General features: G+C 37.4%; 1 protein-coding gene across 1 annotated transcript in view; it reads right to left on the bottom strand.

The window, feature by feature from the left end:
• prex2 (phosphatidylinositol-3,4,5-trisphosphate-dependent Rac exchange factor 2) overlaps nt 1-20,019 on the bottom strand; it is a 105,735-nt gene that overhangs the window by 55,927 nt on the left and 29,789 nt on the right. The window contains exons 7-17 of the mRNA XM_060861238.1: nt 19,100-19,233; nt 18,906-19,009; nt 14,695-14,844; nt 14,276-14,420; nt 8,743-8,843; nt 8,368-8,471; nt 8,213-8,262; nt 3,712-3,787; nt 2,812-2,884; nt 1,584-1,726; nt 724-816 (exon numbers count right to left, since the gene is read on the bottom strand). Of these exons, the coding sequence (XP_060717221.1) occupies nt 724-816; nt 1,584-1,726; nt 2,812-2,884; nt 3,712-3,787; nt 8,213-8,262; nt 8,368-8,471; nt 8,743-8,843; nt 14,276-14,420; nt 14,695-14,844; nt 18,906-19,009; nt 19,100-19,233 (1,173 nt within the window). The remainder of the gene's footprint in view (nt 1-723; nt 817-1,583; nt 1,727-2,811; nt 2,885-3,711; nt 3,788-8,212; nt 8,263-8,367; nt 8,472-8,742; nt 8,844-14,275; nt 14,421-14,694; nt 14,845-18,905; nt 19,010-19,099; nt 19,234-20,019) is intronic.

Here is a 20,019-nt window from a genome sequence, read left to right on the forward strand (position 1 = left end):
TGTAACCACACCAGTAAATGTCTAGAAGGAGCTGAGTATCACAGTCATTTTAAAGCTGCCTAATTGGTGCTTATTAGGCTTTATTGCTGCTCCCTGATATCCACAGGTGTTTTCAATACCTGATTGAAAACACTTCATTGAACCTCTGTTCTTCAGAGTGGTAGTCTTTAAGGGGTTGAATAATTATGTCAATGAAGAATTCACAAAAGAAACATTTACTACTGTATTACAAAACTAATTGATGTCATTTTACTTGCATATGGTTCTTTAAGAAGTCCTTGTAGGATTTCATTCTGAATACAATTACAAATGTACACTAAATTCCCTAAAACCATTTACAGCATTGGGGGTTGAATAATTTTGAACACAACTGTAGCTGGCAATACAATATTAGCTACCATGCTAGGTCTTTCTTTGCCTGATGATTTGGTGTACAGTTTAGAGATTAGTGCTTAGTTAACTACAGTAGATAAATATTTGATTGAAATATTAATTTGATTTCTGCTAAATGAGAAAAACAGATGCTTCTTGTTTAAAATCATTATTTGAGTAAACTAGCGAGAGACAAAAAGCCAACCAATGCTAAAAATGATGCCGCTGAAGAGTGTCCTGGATGTTGCACTGATGTTGCATCTTGAAAGGAATGTTCTAGAAAAATCTATTCCAGCGTTAAAAAAGCCGACTCACGGCAGAGATGACGAGGAAGAGAATTTGCATATTTACCTCTGCATGAGATCCTTTCTCTACCGACTTGATAATTGGAACTCTGTTACGATCCTCGAGGGTGAAGCCGTACCCTCCATCACTAGGCCTTATCTACAAGGAAGAAGAGCAGCGAGTTTACGACACGCAATAATGCTGAACTGAGCACAAGACTCACAGAAGTGCTGAGCAGCCACTGCAGCTACATACTACATCAGGGATACTTGAGGAGAACTGAGATGGTGATATGAAGATAGAAATAAATCTAAGCTCTGGATAAAATTCTTTTCTTTAATACTAATATATTGTGTGTTAATCATGATCAGGATTGTGTGCTTTATTAATTTTTATAACACATATTAACTAGTTACAATGATACAGAATTTAAAATTCAATACTTTTTCAATGATACTTCTTTTTTCTCTCTTTTAATTAAAAAAAAGGCATTAAATCCCATAAATAATCAAAATTATAATTTCTAATTATATATCTAATCCATAATTTATATAATCTCTAATTCCATCTAAATTATAATTAAAATCTGGAATTATAAAACAGGCCACTTATTAAATTTATTCACAGATTGAATTGAGACTACTGGTCATTTATTTATTTATTTATTTATTTATTTATTTATTTATTTATTTATTGCTCAATCTTCATGTTTCGCTGAAATTCCACCATTAGTGCTGTACAGCATCGTTCCACAAATTGTCTCAGCTTTTTAAACACAGAAGCAATAAAAGACTTCATTCAAAATTAATAAAATCCAATATAAAGGTCAAAGTCAAGGGACGAGCGGTGTGATCGAACAGAACGGCACCCAGCAGCACACGGTAACTGATTTCAGCTGTGCGACATTACAGCCGTGTATCTCTCACCAGCAGAGACTTAGCGATGACATTTTCCACTATTTTCAGATCGTGCTTCATGGGCTTGTGCTTGGTGTTTGATCCCTCCATCTCTTCATCGGCGAAAAAGCGGAACAAAAGGGGCTCGTCCTTGAACTCGCTCTTCTCCAGCACTGGGAAAGACATTAGAGTTAAAGCGTGTTCTGTATTCACACAGTGAGGAGAAATAAAACAGGAAAGGCCGAGATTTAGGGATAAATACTAAACAGACATGAAGAGAAATCACTTTTCTCACCCTGAACTATTATTTTCTTTTCACTATAACAGCACTGATGTCCTGTTGTGCTTTATTTGTTTTATACTACTGTACAATGTTTATCCATTCTTAGTAACATTAAATGTTGTCTCACATCTGTAAGACAGGGTTAAAAAATTGGTAAAAACAGCTGTTTCTTTCGTATATATTATCTTAAATTAAATTAAATGACTCTTAGATTTTCTTTGATACACACATGCTTTGGTGCTTCAGCTCTGATATTTGGTACTTAATTCAGGCCCCATGAACAACATGAAGACTAAACCATAAGCAGTTTCTGTATTAGTCTCTCTCTCTCTCTCTCTCTCTCTTTCTCTCTTTCTCTCTGTTGGTTAGGATAGTGGGGGTTTCTCATTGCTGAGAAAATCCCAAGCCAATTGTCTCTAAAGCAACAAGAACTAACATGATTTTTTTTTTATGTGTAAAATACCCCAGAATGAAAAAAACACAAGAGCAATATTTTCTCCTTATTTTCCCCCATTTAACAAAATCAGCCTAACGTCAATTTCTTAGGCATATAAACAAGAGTAATAACTCATCGGCATGAACGCCTGCGATCAAATTCGGTGCTGTTTAATGGAAATAAATCCATTGGGGTCATTATGATCCATATATTCTGTAATTTGTCGCCTATTTGTGGGCAGTTGGATGAAGCTCTGTCCAAAATATAATGACAAATGATGTGTGAGTCACGCATGATGTGGAGTTTGGCTCAGCGTGGCTCCGGTCTTAAAATACAAGGCTTGGATTCGGTAAACAAGAGGTCACTATGGCGACGGAGCGTTCGCTGGAACTTACAATCAATTGGACTAATTGGAAAAGATTTGCAATGATTGGCTCCAATGTAAGGTTCAGTTTAGGAGGCAAAATAATACAGAAGGGAGCAGACAAACACACTGAAGCTTTTTGTTGTCTGTAGGAAGTGAGAGATGCCAGTCATACCATGATGCATGAATCCGTTGTCGCACAGCTCCACCCCCAAGATCAGTGCTTCTTCTCTTGTTCGACAGTCACCCTTGAAAAGAGAGAGAGAGAGAGAGAGAGAGAGAGAAAGAGAGAGAAAAAGAGAGAGAGATAGTGTGGGTAAAAAGACAGCCTTTATTGTCTGCCCTGTCCTATTAAACCTCCACACACTCACAGGCTGTTTATACTGCACGCAAACCCAGTACATTTACATGAAAAATGACTGAAATGAGCTGAGAAGAGTCAGCTCACAGCCCAGGGTCATCCAGTGACACGTCTAAAGAAATGGCATACATATCTTTTTTCTTTTCTTTTTTTTTTTTTTTTTAATATTAAATAAATAAAGTGCTAATTCATTTTATGGAAAAAGATCCCTTGTCAGAAATCTTGAGTTTAGCTTCTAATTTACCAGCTTACTGAATACTGTAATCGTTTTAAAGCTATGCATAATGTTAACAGAACTCTGCATGTGTGTGTGGCGTACTGTAAATGCATAAATGTCAAACCATCACATGACGAACCATCTGCTAAAAGTTTAAAGTCTGTGAATGACTGTAAAATTGCTCTGTTATTTAAACGGGCAGGGTATTCACGGTACAAGATGAGCAATAATCCACCCACCGTCGGTTTGACTATTTTACGATTTGACCACTGTCTCAATTCCGAAGAATGTACTGTAAGTCTTCATTACCAGAGCTTTTTGCTCAGGCTGTGGTTTCACTGTTCTGCTATATTTCAGATTTATATTTGTATTTATAAAAAACACAGCCATCTATGCATCTAGACAAGAATCTCTTTCTTTTGATCACTTCATAGCAAATTCAAATTTTCTTTACAAGCAAACATTATAGAGGTATTTGATTAGAATTGTGGTCTTACCTGCGCTATGAGCCAGTCGATCAACTTGTTGGCCATCACTACAGATTTGTATGTTCTTAAATGGTAATCTTTATCCCTGAATGTACAAAAAAAAAAAACATTTACTTACAAACAGCAGGAAAGTGATTCTAACCTGACCTCTGACCTCTTGGTTTGAGCTTTGACCTCTTGACAAGGCCGTTGAGAGAGCTGAACTTGGCTTTTACATCCTGACAACCATTTCCTCTACATCCATCACGACATACATCAAACCTCACTTCCTGCCTTCTAGGCCACACTTTCTCCTTCACACCAATCCTGAGTAGAGCTGTTCTGACACACGGTTACAGCATTAACATCAACGTACTTAAAGATCGGAGGATCTCGTTCCTACCGTATGATAACTTGAATTTCTAAAAATATAACTTAAGTTTTTGGTGGAGTTGCAGTCTTGGCACAAAAATAATTCAACCATGTAAAAAAATGCAGTGGTAAAGTAACTGACACAAAAAAATGTGACACAGAATTTGCTGAACTTTGGTGTCGAAAATAAAACTAAAACATTAAAAATCCTCAACAAAAATCCTCTCTACATTACAAGTGTTCGGGATTAGAAGGGCAACTTCTATCAACCCCACATTGTTGACAATGGAATTTTTTCAAGACCCATAAAGTTGCTCTTGGCAGCTTTCAAGCTCTTGATTCGCTTATCTTAAAAGACCCACTATCTAAAAAAGAATAGTAGGATCAAAAGGTAATAAAGAGCTGAACTGGTGGTAACTTTTACAATCTTTCAGCCAGCTGAGGTTAGAAGGTAGAACCGCCGATTTGATTAAGCGACGAGGGGGAGTTGGTGGTGGGGTGTTGGATTTGTGGCTGCATAAAACCTGGGAACTTGAGAATTTACTGAAATGGAGCTGAGATTTTCCCATGAAGCGAGGAATCTCCTGAGGTACACTCATTGTGACTTGGCTTGAAGACTGGACTGGAGGTCTTTCCCCAATCCCCTGGCTTCTCTACACACAAACAATTCAAATCTAAAGCATCCCTACTCTACAACATGATAAGCAAGGATGAAAATACTGCTATTTTGAAGCAAATTACAGCGCAATGTTTTCGGTTCTTTCACATACTATAATTTTCCTCACAGCATTCTGAGTCTCTCAGGAGGTTTTGGCACTGGCCTGTACACCTCGCCTTGAGCCATAAATTTTAACCACCGTGACTCGTTCATCTTAGCCTCAACCCAAAGCTGTCACAAATGAAGAGACGACAGCCATACGCCTCGCACCAACACAATGTAATCCACCAAAGCAGCAGGCACCAATAGGTCACTCAGATCCTTTATCGCCTTTTTGGCCTGTGCCAAAATAATAACGACTGAACCGTGCTTCAGTTCTGTTCTAAACAGTTTTATTTTTTAGCACTGGGTTTAATCTAGGGACTGATTTTCTCTCCAGTATTTCAGTGGGCTGAGACAAGCCTTGATTTACAACTTCTTTTGTGGGTTTTTGTTTGTGCCTGTGCCTTCTCTGTAGCTTTCCTTCCACCAGAAGTTTCTTGCTAATTAGACTGCAATCCGGAAGTCAAAGCAAATACACTGACTCATACACAATGTCTAACACACACACATACGCACACAGCGTATATGTCCTTGAAGTCGCTCAAGTAAAAATACATGCACACACTCTGACACATGCAACAAAATGACAAAGTACAGTCTGTCTTAAAAAAAAACAAAAAACATTACATTACAGCATTTGGCAGACGCCCTTATCCAGAGCGACTTACATTATCTCATTTTTATACAACGGAGGGTTAAGGGCCTTGTTCAGGGGCCCAACAGTGGCAGCTTGGTGGACCTGGGATCGGACTCAGAACCTTGCGATTGGTAGCCCGACACCTTAACCACTAGGCTACCACATGCCCACGTTAAAATCAAAAGTATGTTTGAATTAAATTAGTAAATAGTGAGTGCTAATCAGTGGTAATGGACTTAAACTGTAATTATGGCCATGCAGAGGCTTTCCTTTCTTTCTCCCCAAATTTCTCTGAGGTAAATGTCCAATCTTCCAAAACAGGAACTAACCCACAATAAACAACCCAGTAGTACAAGACTGATTGTGTGCTAGTCCAGACCTGCCCTCCATTATCTTCTACATACATAGCTGTTAGCATTATAATTCAGTTACTGATTAATATGCTTTTAACTAAACACTCTCACTCACTCTCTCACTCACTCATTTTCTACCGCTTATCCGAACTACCTCAGGTCACGGGGAGCCTGTGCCTATCTCAGGCGTCATCGGTCATCGAGGCAGCATACACCCTGGACGGAGTGCCAACCCATCGCATTAACTAAACTATATATGAATAATAAAAGTCTGAGCCATTTAGGTGACCGTAAAATATAAAACTAGCTAATATGTTGGTAAGATTTTCTCTTTGTTTAGAGACAGCTATGTTGATCAAGTAAACATGAAAAATCTGGAAGATTGGACATTTACCTCAGAGAAATTTGGGGAGAAAGAAAGTAAAGCCTCTGCATAACTATAATTACAGTTTACAGTGAAAATATTTAAACTAAAACACATGACTAACAAACATCTGAGTTTTAACAATAAAGTGACTGGGAAATATAAGAACATCGCATAAGCTAGCTAATGGCTAGGGATTAACAGTTTAGCTAGATAACATAGCCAACAAATCATTAAGAGTGAAAACAAAGCCATCAGACAAACATTTACCTCAGAAAAATGTGTCTATTTGAATGAAAAGCCTTTACATGGCTATAATTACAGATTAGACCGGTGAAGTCAATGCTGTGGTAAAACATATGGATATTAGAAAATAATGATAGAAGAAAACAATATAAGTGATACTATGATATTTACTTTGTACTTCGTTTCTGCTTTGTATGTTTCGGCTATCATGGTAACATAAAAACAATAAAAAATCCATGGTTCCACTATGAAAATTTTACAATAGTACATTTTTATGGTAATATCATGCTACTTTTTGGTAACTGAAGGAATTCACTACACAGAAATCAAAAGCATGTGGTGCACACTCAAAAACAGCTGGTGTATTTTAGTGGAAAAAGTGTGTAATTGCAAAAAAGAGCTAGTGAGAGAGAGAGAGAGAGAGAGAGAGAGAGAGAGAGAGAGAGAGAGAGAGAACTTCATGACTCTTTTAATAGTGTGTCAAGAAAATGTAATGTTATTTGCTCTGGTCAGTGAGTTGTCCAAAGTCTCTCTCTGCACCTGTTGTGTTGTTTGCTAATGCTAGCTACAGATAAAGACTCTAAGATAAAGTGGGACTGATAACTTAATTGCCTTCACACTGTGTTTAACTGCTCTGCTGAATCGAAGCATTGTTTGCAGACTTTAAAACGTTTTTTCTGTGCTAAATACAGTCAGAATTACACGACCGGTCTTTCACACCAGCCAGATGAATGAAAAACACCATTAGCACGGTATGCTTACCATCTGTTCCCAAACAGACCGAACACCTCACTGAACATTCAGCTTAGCATGTGAAAGGCAGAGGAAGTGCGATTTTGTCTCTCAAAGTAATGATTGTGTAAATATCATGAAAACGGAAAGCGCACTTGACGTTGTTTTAAAACAACGGTACACTTTTAACACTATTAAGCAGGCAGATGGACAGCTGGCTCTTGTTGTCTCAACAGCCTTTAGTTAGCTGCTAATCTGTAAAACATGGGAGACTTGTATTTCTTTATTCAAGGGAGTCAGAATGAATGCAAGATTCCATGATTAGCCTTGGGCTAGCTAACATAAATCTCTAGCTAAAATGTATAGAAGAAGAATAAAACCAGATCTATTCCAAATGGGGTGGAGCCTATTTCAGGGCCAGAATTTTTTTTTTTTTAACTGAAATTTTGTTGAATTAACTAATTTCAGAGTAAAAGTATTTTGGTAAGTTGTAGACGTTTAAATCAGAATTCTGCTTGTTTCAGGGCCAGAAAAAATATATTTATAAACATGATGGTAAATAATGGAAGTTAACTAATGAATAATTAGGAGATATAAAGAATATATATAAAAACATTTGTAGCAAATGTTATCAGAATTGGGGTGGAGCCTATTTCAGGGTCAGAAATGATGTAACCAGAAGCCTGAAATAAATAAACTAAGATATATTGCATTCAAATAATTCAAATAGTATTTCATCTAAAGAATCTTTAGGACTATGTTTGTGACCCCTGGACTATAAGCATTTTTACAGTGTACAGACTGAACCTTTAAGACAACAAAACAACAAACACAGCATAAGTTACAGTAGAATGCATGGTAAGAAAGACTAAAACTAAAGAAATACTTGCGAGTGCATTTTTTCTGACATTAAAAGGCATTTCAGTTGTAGCACAGTGTCCTCTTGCTATATTTAGAGAGGAATAAGTAGCTAAGCAGCAGCAGGATATCAATCACATCTGGTCGCGCACACACACACACACACACACAGATATAATGGAGCTGAACTGAGAGAGCAGTGATCTTACCTGATCACTGGTGTGAAGAGACTGTGGAGCCGGCAGAACAGCCTCACACCCTGAGGCGAGGGCAAGAGAGATAGAGAGAGAGATAAAGAGAGAGATAAAGAATGAGTAAATTTTGCAGACTGCAAGAGACACTGTGGGTCATTTTGTAAAGTTACCTTGGAGATGACATCCTGCATGTCGCTGCGTGGATGATACGTGCCGTCGTCGTAGCGGAAACGATAGAGCACCGGCTCAGATTTGAACTGGTGCTTGTCTGTCACTGGAAACAGAAGAAGACATGGGGAAAGAAATGGCATGATTAGGAAGAAAGTATAGGGAAAAATGTTTTGGAAGGAAATTTGTGTTGACAGCTCACAGCTTGCACCTCTATACAGTGGCACACAAAAAATGGATTCAAATAATGAATAATGGCTTCACCACAGAGTTGTTTTACTCAGCAGAATTCAGCCTCAGCTGTGAGACACACTGTATTGACTTTGGATTTTTTTCAGAGATAAGAAATGTTGTATTATTTATGTGTGAATATTTACCGTGGTGAATGATGCCATTCTCCAGCAAAGCCTGACCCAGATGAACACCTTCTTCAGGGTTATCTGTCTCTCCAATCTCCATCAACCAAGCCACAAACTCACTGTGAACACAAAGCAAATTCAGCCAGGAGACACACACACAAGCATAAACATGCACACACTCACATACAAACACATACAAACTCATTACACACATATACGCTCACAAAGTCGAGGAGAAACGCAGTGCCCTCGGACATCATGATCAAGATAATTTTTGGATTGTTCTTGACTCATGATCAGGACAGGAGCACTTTTTCTACATAACAGTCATCCAGTTGAGTTAAGAATCAACCAATAAAGCAATCCAAACCCACTGCAGGACACATACACACACACACACACACACACACACACAAAACTAATGAACAACACACAGACGCCTGCAGCATCACAGTGCAGAAAGCCAGCCACTGATAATGAAACACTAATGTGGTTTTAAAAACTCAATATTAATCACAACAAGGAAGAAAAATAACAAAGAACACAAATTGAGACAAATTCTTTAATCTAGTGCTAATCCCAACATCAGCCCTAACTCTCCCTCTGTTCACTCTCCATCCACTCAGCCACCCACAAACACAAACCCTAAAACACAGTTGGCCAGCTGAAGATCAAGCCTGAGGTTGGAGTTTGTGTTTGTGGAGCCCAGTGGTAACAAATGATACCGCAAGAGCGCCATAACACAACACGCAGGCCAAGTTCAACATGTCTCATCCTGAGTCTCACCCTGTGTGTGTCTGTGTTTGTTGTGTGTGTGTGTTGTGTGTGTGTGCATGAATATGCACGTGTGTTAGTGTTTTTGCTATATGTGTGTATTTTTGTATATATGTATGTGTGTGTGTTTGTGTGTATCTTTGTGTGTTGTGTGTATGTATCTGTGTGTGTATGTGTGTGTTCTGTGTACGTGTATGTATGCGTGTATGTGTGTGTTGTGTGTAAGTATATGTAAGTGCGTGTGTGTGCGCTGGACACAATTTACACCCTGCACAATAATTAGGAGAAAAACTGCAAACATTTTATTTTTATTATTTATTAATATTTATCCTTTCCATAAAGTGCAGTTGAAATCTCAAATCTGATTAATCATAAGTTGATGAATTTTCTCTAACAGCAGATCTGATAATGTAAATCACAGCTTTATATAATAAAATATACTTTATAGTATACTAGGGCTAGTAGACTATACTACTTAGTCCAGTCTTAGTATCTTCTTCTTATCAGTTTTCCTTTACTTTCTTCAGTCCTGAGTTTGCCTCTTAAACATTCTGCACAACAACTCTGTGTTTTGTGGACGAGCTCTCAAACCCATTTAAAGCCAACAAAGACACAGCGTACAGCCATAAAGTTCATGACTTAAAATAGCTCTCCACTTAAAAGGTTTGGAGAGCCTAGAGAAAAAAATCTGAGACTCGTTTCAAGCCAAAGGCAACGTGCTTTTAATCAGAACAACATCACGTTAGATTTCAGAGAAGAGACAGCAGCAGTGGCCGAGAGCGACGTTTCCAATGCGGCCCAGTTCTTATCAAGAATTTAAGCATTTAGTGAACAGCTAGTCAGGATGGTCAGCCTTGGCCAGCCTTGTTCTCATGGTGTCTTTTCATTTACAGCATTTAGCAGACGGCCTTATTCAGAGCGACTTACATTTTATCTCATTTTTATACAACTGAGCAATTGAGGGTTAAGGGCCTTGCTCAGGGGCCCAGCAGTGGCAGCTTGGTGGATATAGGAATTGAAATCACAACCTTCTGATTGGTAGCCCAACACCTTAACAACTAGGCTACCACATCCCACAGCTTTCCCGTGTTTGTTCAACTTTACATGGGTCACTGCACCATCTGGCTTCTGTGATCTCACACACAAACACACACACACACACACACACACACTGTGCTGTATTCCTCATTATGGAAGCCCAAAGTGTTTCCCATTCTGAAGGACGTTTACAATAAAAGTCAGCCACAAGTATGAAGAGTTCTGTTTGAGGTAAAAAAATTTTTCCAGCTTTGGCTTTTTAAAATCTCCAGTTACAAAATAGACAACAACAGTGCTGTCCTTGTTCACGATGATGTCTGGCAGTCAGATGGAGAAGCTGGCATGACTTGGGGTAATTTGGAGTGGCATATGGCCATTGTCTCGACACATTGAGGAAGCCTCGCTAGCATTCTAAAGGCAGTAAAACCCGACAGGCTCCAACTTCTGAATATAAATCTGCCTCGTTCGTAGCTTTCTCAGACGTTTCAGACAATCACAAACAAAAAAATTGAAATTTTTTTTAAAAAGCTTGCACTTCCTTCTCGTCAATTATCTCACTCTTACATAAAAAAATCATAACACAGCATCTACAATTTCTGCAATAATTACGCTACGCTTTTTCCCCGTTTTCCAAAACGTTGTGAACATCTGAGACTCATCAGAGTTTACAAACAGTTCCAATCTCAGGGGTTCAAACACATTTTGTTGTTATTTCTACAGCCCTCAATAACAGGGCATTAGAGATTTATCTGCTGAAAGCTTTCTAAATCGCAGAGTCTGCAAGCAAGGCTCATTCCCTACAGCTTACATAATAGATTTGGAATTTCAGGGATTTCAAACCAATATTCGCTTAATTTCTTAAAAAGAAAAAAAAAGAAAACAAAAAACTGGTTGCGAATACAAATTAGAGACATTTCTTTCTTCTGATGACTAAAACAAGATTATTTCAGGCTTTATTGAGTCTCCACAGAGAGATGAAACGTGTCTAAAGCTGGAGTATTCAAAATCAATTTGTAATGGTTTTGCTACATTCGATGTCTTGCTTACAAAAGGATCAGAATAAGTAGTTAAAACGACTGGATGACAAAGTCTGTTATTTTAATGTTTAGTTTATGGCAATAAATCAGATACACCAATACAGGTGACAGAATAAACCCATTCTTCTATGACAATTAATTTTTTCTTCAAATATTTGAAATAGATTACTTGGTCCACATCTAGGCAGAGGTGGAAAAAGTCAACACTTAAAGGTCATCATTTAAAAACAATGAATTCTTAAATTCAAAATACATTTTTTACTTTATTGCACAATAAAGTAAAACATTTAAAAATAATTTCAATATTTAAATAAAAAAAATGATTCATTTTAAGTATTGAAATTTATCAGTCATCGGTAATTTTTTTCAAGAAAACGTCTAAAATATTTACCAAAAGCTATTTTACTTTGCCTAAAAAAAATGCTAGAGGTTTGCGTTAAGTTTTTATGACCAGAGATATAGTATGCTAATGAAATAAACAAAACTCAAATAGCTAGCATATTTGATTTTGCTGACTAGCTTTTAAATTTACTTTAGCTATTTACTTTAGCTAAGCTGGCATTAGCAAAGAAAACATAGTTAAAGTTAATTAATGTTAGCAAAACTAACCGTAGTGGCTGAGATGGAGTTCATGCCTTTTAGGTAGGCAACGTATTAAATGTTTTACTGAGGTCCATCGTCACGTTCCAGTGGCTGACCCAGTGTTTATCTTCAGACACACATGAAGAGCTCTAGCATTAATTATCTTAGCAATGTAGCATGAGAAGATTACCACAGATGGTACAATTCTTTGTTTTTTTTTTCACTGATAATCTTATTTGGATGCTAGGAACTGAAACTGTAATGAGTTTGATGGTCTAATTAAAAAATTTAATTAAGAAAGCTACAACTTTAAAAAGACTAAAAGAAAAGTATAAACACACCTAAAATAACTTTAGAGTAAGGAAGTACGACTGCGCCTGTATTTTCCAAACCTGTATCCAGGTCATGGTATACCAGCTGTGGACCTCAAGTTTAACCTGTTAGCAGGGTGTGAGGCTGCTGGGATTTCATTTGGCCTGTGGTGTGCTGGAATCTTGATTTAATCAAATCGTCCACGAGAAGCTTGCGAACAGCTTGTCAGTGAAGAAACAAGATTTGTGAAGGTCTGGATTTGATTTCAGCCTCAAGCAGAGGATGAACATGAGCAGTTCTCCTGGGAAAGCTCAGAAGGAAAAGAAGATTTCCAGGAATACTAAAAATGTGCAGCCGATGATGAATGAGATCCTGGCTTGAAGCAATTAATAATGCCTGCAATGTGGATATTTGGAATAATGTGTGTGAAGGCACACCACAAGAAAAGAAAGACTGTTCTAGCTCTAACAATCCCATTATTTAATTGTATGTGATGTTTCCCTTTAATGACCTTCTTTGCCTTCTCAAATCTCAAAAAAGTCTGTGAGGTGCAGAAATTTTTACCATCATGAAACTTCTAAGAGACAGAGAAAGAAAAAAAACAGATCATTTACCACAGAAACCTAGATGTGGCAAAACAACAGTAAGAAATAAGCAGGTTGTCTGTTGTTTTAAAAGGCAAAGAACTGCCTTCTTTTGCAGTATTACAAATCTGAAGTCTTTGAAGCCACAGGACAAAGTTCACTTAAAAGTCAGCACAAAGTGAGAGTAATCTTTATTAGAAGCAAATGTGCATCTTTTGTGTCTTTTCCTCAAAGAAATGTGTTTTTCGTGCCTTCCTTTGATTTGTATTAAGCCTAATTCAGTTAGCAAGCTAGTTTGGCTAGCTAGATTAACATAGACGAGATTTTAGCCAATTATTCATGCTGTAATGTAATGTAGAAAGTCAAAAACTGCATTTCTAAGTCTATTTATTTAAAATGGGAACAGTGGTTATGAGTGATTAGTGACTGGGAAAAATGATATTGAGTGCATGAGTGACAGGAACAATGGTGATGAGCGATTAGTGATTGGGAACAATGGTGTCCAGCGACTGGTTGTTGGAAGAAAAGGTGACAAATTATTCATCATTAAGAACAATGGTGATCAGTGAATGATTAATGGGAACAATGGTGATGAGTGATGATTGGTATTCAGGAACAACAGTGGTCAGTAATTAGTTATTGGAAACAATGGAGATCATTAAATGGTTGATGGGAACAATGGCGATTAATAATTGTTTGTTTAGAACCTAAACTCATGCAATGACCTTCTTTGCCTTCTCAAATCTCAAAAAGTCTGTGAGGTGCAGAAATTTTTACCATCATGAAACTTCTAAGAGACAGAGAAAGAAAAAAAAAAAACAGACCATTTACCACAGAAACCTATATGTGGCAAAACAACAGTAAGAAATAAGCAGGTTGTCTGTTGCAGTATTACAAATCTGAAGTCTTTGAAGCCACAGGACAAAGTTCACTTAAAAGTTAGCACAAAGTGAGAGTAATCTTTATTAGAAGCAAATGTGCATCTTTGGTGATTTTTCCTCAAAGAAATGTGTTTTTTGTGCCTTCCTTTGATTTGTATTAAGTCTTATGTTAAGGTTTATCTGAATAATCAGACAAGCCTAGTTTTCATGAGTCAAATATCTAAAGATACATTTGAGATGTTGTCTCTTCTATCTCCTCTGTTCTACCTAGGAACAAAACCCAAGCTGTATCTTCCTGAGATTCTTAAAAACACCTTGAGTCATGAGACATACTGTACTGTACCTTCCAAGGAAGCACTTGGGAAAGGTGGTGAGCTTGCGTTTCCTGTCTTTAATGAGGTGGCCTTGTTTGCTCAAGAGGTTGTATAGCTTCTCGCCTTTCTCAGAAATCATCACCCAAGTGTCCTGCTCCATCCCCAACCTCAGTGCTTTAGGAGAAATAAAAAGAGAGAGAGAAAAAACGAACCAGCAATGAGTCATATCCTGCTGTGTGACCGTGAGTAATATTCGGTTTTATACACAAATGAAATAAAAAAGGTAACATTGAATATTTACCTCAGGAAAGCTGGAAAAACAGAGAAAAAAAGCCTCTAGGCTAATTACCACTTACATTCAAACCTTCCGCTAACTGCATCTGACACATTTAATCGGATGGAGCGTACATTGTGTTATGGCTCTCTGCCTGTTATTAACATTACTCACATTTTCTTCTTTCTCTTTCCTTTAAAATGGCCTCTAGCCATTCCTGCTTCTCTTCAGCCGTTTTGGCCATGCACACAAACCACTTGTTCTTTGCAGTGTTATGGATTTTCCAGCCATTGTTAACGATGTTCCCGCTGCTGTGGTAGTCCGCTGTGATAGAAAAGTAGAAAATTGAACAGCAAGCTGAGACACTTTGTCATCCCCAAAATTCTAAAGTCAGAGATATCCTCTAGCAACTGTTCAATTCAATTCAGTTCTATTCCTATAGTGTTTTTAACATTAGAATTTGCTGCAAACTGGATTACAGGAAAGACCCAAAATTCCTGCTCAGGAACACTGCTCAAAGCATCAACTGTAAACAGACCTGCACTTTTTGCCTTTAAATGACTAATATCGTATATAGTATTTGCTTTATTTAGTTGGATTTTTGCTAAGGAAAGATAGATATGGAGGGGCATTTTAGCTGCTTTGCAACTCTTTTGTAACACAGAAATAGAAAATAAAGATTTGGCTTCTTGAACTTGAACTTTTTGTACTATATTTATATACTTATGTTCTGTAAAGCTGCTTTGAGACAATGGTCATTGTTAAAAGCACTATACAAATAAAATTGAATTGAATTAAACTTCTTGCTTTTGAGGTCATTCAAATGAAGCATCAAGGTAGATGACGTTCCTGAATAGAAAATTGTGTAGGTGGATTTTTTTTCCTAATCAAATGTCAGACATTCCAAATTATAAGCTTTAGACAAACATAGCAATATTGTGAAAAGAAGTTCTGGGACAAACAAAAGACTTTATAGCCGCGTTCACACTGCAAGTCTTAATGCTCAATTTGGATATTTTGCTCAGATCTGATTTTTTTGTTTGGCTGTTCACATTACCTTTTAAAATGTGGCCTATATCAGATAAAAGTGTGAACTGTTTGCTGTTTTTCGAACTGACCCGCATGCGCAAACGAACAATAACTACGACGAAACACGCAGCACGCCGTTGCGCTAAAGTTGGCGAGGTTATGGAGGAAGTAAGCATTTTCGCTTTTCTTTCTAAATGTTTGTGTAATGGCAGCACAGAGACGCAGTGTTTTGAAAATTTCCAGATGTCGAGTGCAACTTTTGATTATTTGATCCATTTTGTAGGCATAGTCACGTTTGTGTGTGTACTCGCCGGTGCATAATTGTGACGAATGTCGATGTAGATTGACGTAAAAGTCGCATCAAATCCGCCTTGGTTGTTCACACTGCAGCCACATTGGAAAAAATCAGATTTGGGTCTGATTCAGGACCACAATCAGATTTGGGCCACTTTTACCTGCAGTGTGAACGGCACTTATGACTACAGCAGCAGTTTCTAAGTATAGTATCCAGAAGAGAAAAAGAAGAGTAGAAGACATATCAGGAATGAAGGAATCCCAAATGTACTGTAAGACTCAATAAGTACAAAAATGTACAGTAAGACTGAAAAAATACATTGGGGAAAAATGGTGTTCTCAGGAGTTCAAACATGTAATATGTCATAAAACACTACATGAAAAGCTACAGGCCTCATCCATCACCATAATTAGAAGATAACGAAGAGCGCACACTAGACTTCAGACTTTGAGTTTTTAAATGATATAAAACTGCCCTGATTACATTTTACAGATCATGCAGTTTTGAACATAAAACAAGTTCAAAACAAAGCCTTCAAATCATAGCAGCAGTTAGAAAATGTGCAGTTTCACAATAGCTCAGTTTGAGATTTATTTATTGTGGAACACCTATAAAAGTTGTTCCACTGAGTAAATTTTTCTTATGCTCTACAAACCGCCCAGTGATCCGGACTAATGAAATCCGAGGAATTACTCTGTGAATTTTATGGGAGAAAACATGCTAAAGCAAGTGAGGTGGTATTTTTCCCTCCTCACTCTTTCCCCTGAATTATAAACAGAGCATTCTCTCAATTTTGATCAATCCTGTCACGTACACGTTTTGTTCTTGCAAATAACGGTTGAACGTTGCATTGATTGATATGTCTATATCTCAGCTACAAAATCAGGCACACTACACCAGAAATACAGACATATTGATCTGTTTTATTCTACCAGGAGAGCAAGTGTGTGGGTCTAATGTAACCTAGGCAAGACACACAAAATATCCTGACACAGAGGAAGTGCAAGTTTGGCTGGTAGCATAGATATATTGTGCTAGAGTCGAAAACCAAGGTGTAATTTTGAACGCTAGTGCTAACCTAATTACTATTAATATTGCCTAATTCAGTTAGCAAGCTAGTTTAGCTAGCTAGATTAACATAGCTGAGATTTTAAACAAATATTCATGCTGTAATGTAATACTGAGGTAGAAAGTCAACCACTGCATTTCTAAGTCTATTTATTTAAAATGGGAACAGTGGTTATGAGTGATTAGTGACTAGGAAAAATTATATTGAGTGCGTGAGTGACAGGAACAATGGTGATGAGCGATTAGTGATTCGGAACAATGGTGTCCAGTGACTGGTTGTTGGAAGAAAAGGTGACAAATTATTCATCATTAAGAACAATGGTGATCAGTGAATGATTAATGGGAACAATGGTGATGAGTGATTGGTATTCAGGAACAACAGTGGTCAGTAATTAGTTATTGGAAACAATGGAGATCATTAAATGGTTGATGGGAACAATGGCGATTAATAACTGTTTGTTTAGAACCTAAACTCATGTAAGCGCAACTCAGTCAGTCTCCACACTTTATATAACCAACCTGTATTCAGTATATAAACACTCAATATAACCAGCAGCTGTGATGCATGCTACAATAACAATACTGCTTAGGTCAATATCATATTAATGAACAGTAGCCAATACTTAATATTTAATCATTTAAGAAGTTTAATATGAACCTAAACTTCTCTATTTATCTTAAATTCACACTGCCATTAAATAAGATATAGACACTTTTTTATGGAACCAGAAAAAAACATGCTACACTGTGCTTTATACATTCTATAAAAATTCAAACGACAAATCTTTCTACTTAACCAGAATATAATATAACAAATCCAAGAGACTTCTATATATAGCTGAAAGAGCCATTTTTTAAGCCACGCATAAACCAAACCATCAATCACTTTCATTATGTGCAAGTTAAGCTGCAATAATAACTATATTTCCCTTATAACTGGGGAGATTGTGGAGAACACCCATGAGCCTGTGTGCTATATTTGGCTTTGTTTCCTCCCCACGCACAGAAACTGATCTCTATTTAAAAAGCCTGATATTAAATCCACCAGAGGCCAAATTGCTTCTGCAAATATAACTGATAATCAGAGCTCCTCCACAGCCAAGATACACTCTGTTCTGTGTTCAGCAAGAAACTGAGCTAAAAGGATTTGTCAACTTGCCCTAAAAAAGGCATTTTTCTAACCTTTTGCTGTTGAAGCGGTTAGATGTGAACCCCACCCAGCTAGCAAAAGAGCAGCGCCAGATATAATGTCTTGAGGTCGACACATCAGGCGAAAAATAATTTTTTACCCTCAACTCATTTGGGAGATGATACTCAATCGTACCCCGATGAACAAATGGATTTAGTTACAGCACATTACAGGTGGGGCACGGATGTTAAAATATAGTTATACAAAGTGAAATAAAGTTGCATACAACTCAATTACGTTACCAAAACCTTAAGGCATGCTCCAGTACATTATCACTTACTAAATTACAGTTACAGCAAGACATTATAGCTGAACAGGGGTCTAATCTAACCAGAAGTATCACAATACACTTTTAAAATAGCATAATATACACTAATTTATTCAAATGGGGCTTTGCCTAAATAAACATGCATTCATTTGCATGTCTGATTTATAAAGATAACATATATAACAATTGTGAAGTGGGTGGAGGTTAGGGCCTTCATTTCAATTGTTCAGGTTCTATTTTTTACACATATAAATGGAGCCAGACTTATTTTCAAAAGCCTTTAAAAAGCCACTCCAATGTATGTCGCTTGTTAAAGCATGACAGACTGTTTTGGTTTAATTTTCTTACATTTGTTTCAGGGAATAATAAAATGTACACATAATTTACATAATTTAATGAAATATAAGATTCATATTAAGTCAATTTCAGAAAATAAAATAAACTGTCAAATATATATACTGTATATATATATATATATATATGTATATATAAAACTGTAAACTTAGATACAGACTGTGTAGACCACAAACACTCACCTGTCCCGTCATCTACATTCTCCACCTCCATCACCTCGGTGTTGATTCGTCCACGGAACTGGTACCTCGGACCCTCGTTAGCCGCTTTGCTGTTTTTTAAACGTCTGTTAAGATACGCAAACGTCTCCAGAAAGGTTCCTGATACTCTACAATGTCCTATACAGTTCATAGTTTATATGTTTCTTGAGCCTCACCTGTTCTTCTTCTTGCAGTAGACCAGCAGGTTGTCAAAGAGGAAGAAGACCCGCTCCTGGATGTTCCCTGCTGAGATCTTCAGCAGCACACCCTGCATAAGCATCTCTGTACAGCTGTCTGTGATGTTAGAGCCCTGAGCACAGTGCGAGGAAAAAACCATTAGGTTGCAAGAAAACCCGCACAAACAGATCATGCTGAGCTTCAGAAATCACAGAGGAGGAATTTGGCATGCAAACATCTTTCTCCATTGCATGTGAATGGATTCGAAAAGCCGACTGAGTTGAGCCATGAAACGTGATGTAACAAAGCTTGGATTGGGACAAGGCCAAGCCGTACAACACTCACTACTACTACAGTCACTAGTTCTCTTCAGGAGTGTCAAGCAGTGAATCATCACTTAGGTCAAAATTATAACACATCCAATTTATATAGTGTATTTGTTTCTGCTTTGAATGAGCCATTAAAGGTAAAACATAGGACACAATGATTAAAGAAAAAACACTGAGCATTATAGCCTGCTGCTTCTCTCTTCCCCTGTTAGTATAAACATTATGTACATTTCACTCACAAGCTCCTTTTTATTACAGCTTTTATTTTGTCTCAAATGTCTCTCTCTCTCTCTCATAGGACACACAGACACACACACATTTGTTCCACGCACATTGTGCCAAAACTTTTATGAAACTCCCTGCCTGTGTCTGATTCATCAAAATTTTTATTTGTCGCATCTGCGTTGAATCAGTCATAAAGGGCAGCCCAAGTGCTGCAAAATTTGCTAGTCAGCCGCTAGTAGGCTAGTAAGCTAGCTCATGATTGTGTCCTGCATCTTGATTTGATTACTTTTATTCCTGGAAAAATGTTCAAGAGGAGTCAATGCTGTCAAAATGTGCTTCAACAACATCAACAACAGGATCAGAAG

The sequence above is a fragment of the Tachysurus vachellii genome, chromosome 25 (genome assembly GCF_030014155.1).
Source record: "Tachysurus vachellii isolate PV-2020 chromosome 25, HZAU_Pvac_v1, whole genome shotgun sequence".
NCBI lineage: Eukaryota > Metazoa > Chordata > Actinopteri > Siluriformes > Bagridae > Tachysurus > Tachysurus vachellii.